Source organism: Haplochromis burtoni, unplaced genomic scaffold (assembly GCF_018398535.1).
Source record: "Haplochromis burtoni strain Fernald_Lab_line unplaced genomic scaffold, NCSU_Asbu1 Contig_412, whole genome shotgun sequence".
Classification (NCBI taxonomy): Eukaryota; Metazoa; Chordata; class Actinopteri; order Cichliformes; family Cichlidae; genus Haplochromis; species Haplochromis burtoni.
The window spans coordinates 515526-519235 of NW_024582773.1; the positions used below are offsets into that span (position 1 = coordinate 515526).

At 46.8% G+C, this 3710-nt stretch overlaps 1 protein-coding gene across 1 annotated transcript; it reads left to right on the forward strand.

Moving 5' to 3' along the window:
• The first annotated feature begins 1763 nt into the window (after positions 1 to 1763).
• On the forward strand, positions 1764 to 3478 carry LOC121812036. Its single transcript, XM_042213056.1, has 2 exons — positions 1764 to 1834; positions 2335 to 3478. Exon 2 carries the CDS (start codon positions 2420 to 2422, stop codon positions 3476 to 3478), a length of 1059 nt encoding a protein of 352 aa, XP_042068990.1. The 5' UTR covers positions 1764 to 1834; positions 2335 to 2419.
• The last annotated feature ends 232 nt before the right edge of the window (positions 3479 to 3710 follow it).

A 3710-nucleotide genomic window follows, 5' to 3' on the forward strand; every position in this document is an offset into this window, starting at 1 on the left:
CCACTTCCAGGTACATCAGCAGCCGAGCGTTTTTCACTCACGGCATCCAAGGCAGTATCCTCCAGAATGATTTCTGCATTTCCATGAGACAAGTCTTCTCTGACTACCGTATCATTAACAGCTAAGCAGTCTTCAGTTAAATTTATCTGTGCTGCCTCATCATCATCGGTGTCAGGGGATGATTTTGGAACCTCGTACACTGTGGTGAATCGAATGGTTTCTCTGGGATGCCTCTCACGAAACCAAACAGTATCCTCCTCTGTCTCAGAAGGTTCAGTCTCATCATACTGTTTAGCTGATTGCCGTGTTACAGGCTTGTGTGTGGAGTTTGTCATAACAGGCTTCTCCTTAGTGGGTGTGACAAAACCACAAGGGAGTAGGAGATCTCGATGGACAGTTCGCCAAGGAGCGTCCCTGTTCTCAGGTTTTATTGTGTAAACTGGGAGATCTCCCGCCTGCTTTACCACCACATAAACATCTGACTCCCACTTATCAGCAAGCTTATGTTTCCCTCTTAGGCGTACAGCACGCACTAAAACTCTGTCTCCTTCTTCCAATTTAGAAGCGGTTACACGCAAGTCAAATCTGGTCTTATTCTTGTCAGCAATTTTTGCTGCGTTTTGTGCCGCGATCCTGTAACTCTCTTCCAGACGTGACTTCAAACTTTGCACATATTGTGAATGTGACTTGTAGCTGTCGTCTCTGAGGGGAAGACCAAAAGCCAGGTCAATGGGCAATCTGGGTTTACGGCCGTACATTAATTCATAAGGTGAGTACCCTGTAACGTCGTTCTTTGTACAATTGTACGCATGAACCAATGGTTTCACAAAGCTATGCCACTGTGATTTGTCCTTGTTGTCCAATGTGCCAAGCATGCTCAACAGCGTCCTATTAAAACGCTCTACAGGGTTTCCCCTAGGATGGTAGGGCGTAGTACGAATCTTGTGAACACCCAGGATGTTGCATAGTTCTTTGATGATGTGTGACTCAAAGTCAGGCCCTTGGTCACTATGCAAACGTTCAGGAATGCCGTAATGGACAATGAAATTATCCCAGAGGCACTTGGCAACTGTTTGAGCTTTCTGATTGGGAGTTGGGACGGCAATGGCATACTTAGTAAAGTGGTCTGTAAGTACGAGGACGTCCTTAATATTGCTCCTATCAGGCTCAATGGACAAAAAGTCCATACAAACAAGCTCAAGAGGTCTGGTGGACTTTATGGTGACCAAAGGAGCAGCTTTTTCAGGAAGGGATTTTCTCAGAACACAGCGATCACAGGTTTTAACCTTTTTCTCAACATCTGCAGCCATCCTTGGCCAGTAAAACCTTGTTCTCACCAGGTCGAGAGTGCGTTCAATCCCTAAGTGGCCCATATCATCATGGAGGCTATGGAGGACTGTGTCTCGAAACTGCTCTGGAAGAACAAGTTGCCAGGTTACACAACCTCCATCTTGTCGTGTTCGGTACAGTATTTGATTGTGTAGCTCAAGGCGACTGAATTCCCTGATTAGTAAGTTGCTTTCTAACGGTGGGTGGAACCTTGTCCCCAGTCTCGAGTTGAGCTATAATTTCCCTCAAACACGGGTCAGCTCGTTGTTCTGCCCTTAGCTGCTCTACTGGCATATGGGGAATAACTGGTAACCCACCACACTGATCTTCATTCACAAACTCATCTGGTATAGCAGATACAGACATGGCCAAAGAGTCTACCAGGGTGAAAGCACAATCCATCTCTTTGTTTTCACTTGGGCTACACACAGCTGACATCCTGTGCTACCCATATAACCGAGGGTAAGTTGACTTCAAATAGGTTCCAACGCTTCTCCACCTGGAGGTGTCACGGATTGCTGGGGCAAGCCGTGTGGAATGTAGAAAAGGACCCAAAAGGCGGCAGCTCTGGTGCAGGTGAGTGTTTATTGACAGGGGTGTAAGTACAAACAGCGGTGGCGACAAAACATGAAACCGGAAACCTAAACTGGGTAAACTAAGAAGACAAACCAGAATGAGGATGCAGGGAGGTCCGGAGAAATACATACGGGGAGACCGAGGGGAAACAACACAGACGAACCAGCGATTACTAAGACAGAAAATACAACTTAAATACACTCAGAGAACACAGGGAGATTACACACAGGTGGGAGACACAGCTGGGAGTGATTAACATGACGAGACCAGGGAGGCAAACTGAAAACACTCACATAAGACGCAGACCTTCACAATAAAACAGGAACACACGGGGGGGAACAGGGTAAACACCAATTAGAGAACAGAACCAAAATCGCGAAGAGAAAACACAAAACGCTGGGTCAAAAGGACCCAGGATCATGACAGGAGGTCTTTACTGAGAGCAGTTGCCTTCTTGAGCCACCAGACTCAATCATTCAGTACCAACCCCCCAAATACATGTAGAGGATGGCATATGTGCAACAAACTTCATACTCCAGAAGAACTGGAGGCAGCAAAGCTGACCATACTTAGGTTGGTCCAAAGGGATGCTTATCCAGAAGAGTATGTTGCACTGCAAGAGAATAGAGCAATTTCAAAGACAAGCACAATCCTCAAGCTAGACCCTTTCATGTGCAACGGTCTTTTACGGGTTGGTGGACGTCTGAAACACTCCACTGTTAGTCTTGGAATGAAAAATCCAATCATTCTCCCAAAACAGAATCATGTGACCAAATTGCTAGTGACCCATTACCATGAAAAGATAAAACATCAAGGACGACAGTTTACAGAAGGGGCAATCAGAGCGGAAGGCCTGTGGATTGTTGCCGGCAAAAGGTTGATTAGCTCTGTAATCCATTCCTGTATTGTCTGCCGAAAGCTGAGAGGAAAACTGGAAGTCCAGAAAATGGCCGACCTTCCCCCAGAACGTCTGAGCATGTCTCCTCCCTTTACATATGTAGGGTTTGATGTTTTTGATCCGTGGGAGGTAATCACCCGAAGAACTCGAGGTGAAGCAGCTCAGAGTAAGCGAGCTGAGCTCACGTGCATGAGTACCAGGGCTGTGCATATAGAAGTCATTGAGTCCATGGACTCAAGTAGCTGCATCAATGCACTACGCAGACTTTTTGCCTTAAGAGGGCCTGTGAAGCAGCTGAGGTCAGACTGTGGTACAAACTTTGTTGGAGCATGTTCTGAATTAGGAATAAGACAAGATGATCAGAGTCAAGACAAGATCCTGAGTTACCTCTACGAACACGGCTGTACATGGGAGTTCAACCCTCCACATGCCTCGCATATGGGAGGTGTGTGGGAGCGCATGATTGGTGTAACCAGGAGGATACTGGACTCCATGTTGTCTCACGGTAAACACAGTTCCCTGACTCATGAAGTGCTCTGTACCTTGATGGCAGAGGTGTCTGCTATAATCAATGCAAGGCCATTGATCCCAGTCTCCTCCGATCCTTCTTCACCACTGCTGCTGACTCCCGCTATGATAGTAACGCAGAAACCTGCAAGTACAGGTACTTGCTGATGAATTCTGGACCCGATGGAGAAATGAATATCTACACACTCTGCAGCCAAGACGCAAGTGGCAAGTGGCATGTCGCAACTTACAAGTGGGTGATGTAGTGTTGCTCAAACAGAAGCAGTCATCTCGTAACGAGTGGCCGATGGGGTTGGTCACTACCACCTTTCCAAGTAGTGATGGGAAGGTGCGCAAAGTGGAAGTCAGAACAGCATCACAAGGCAAAGTAAAGACTTTC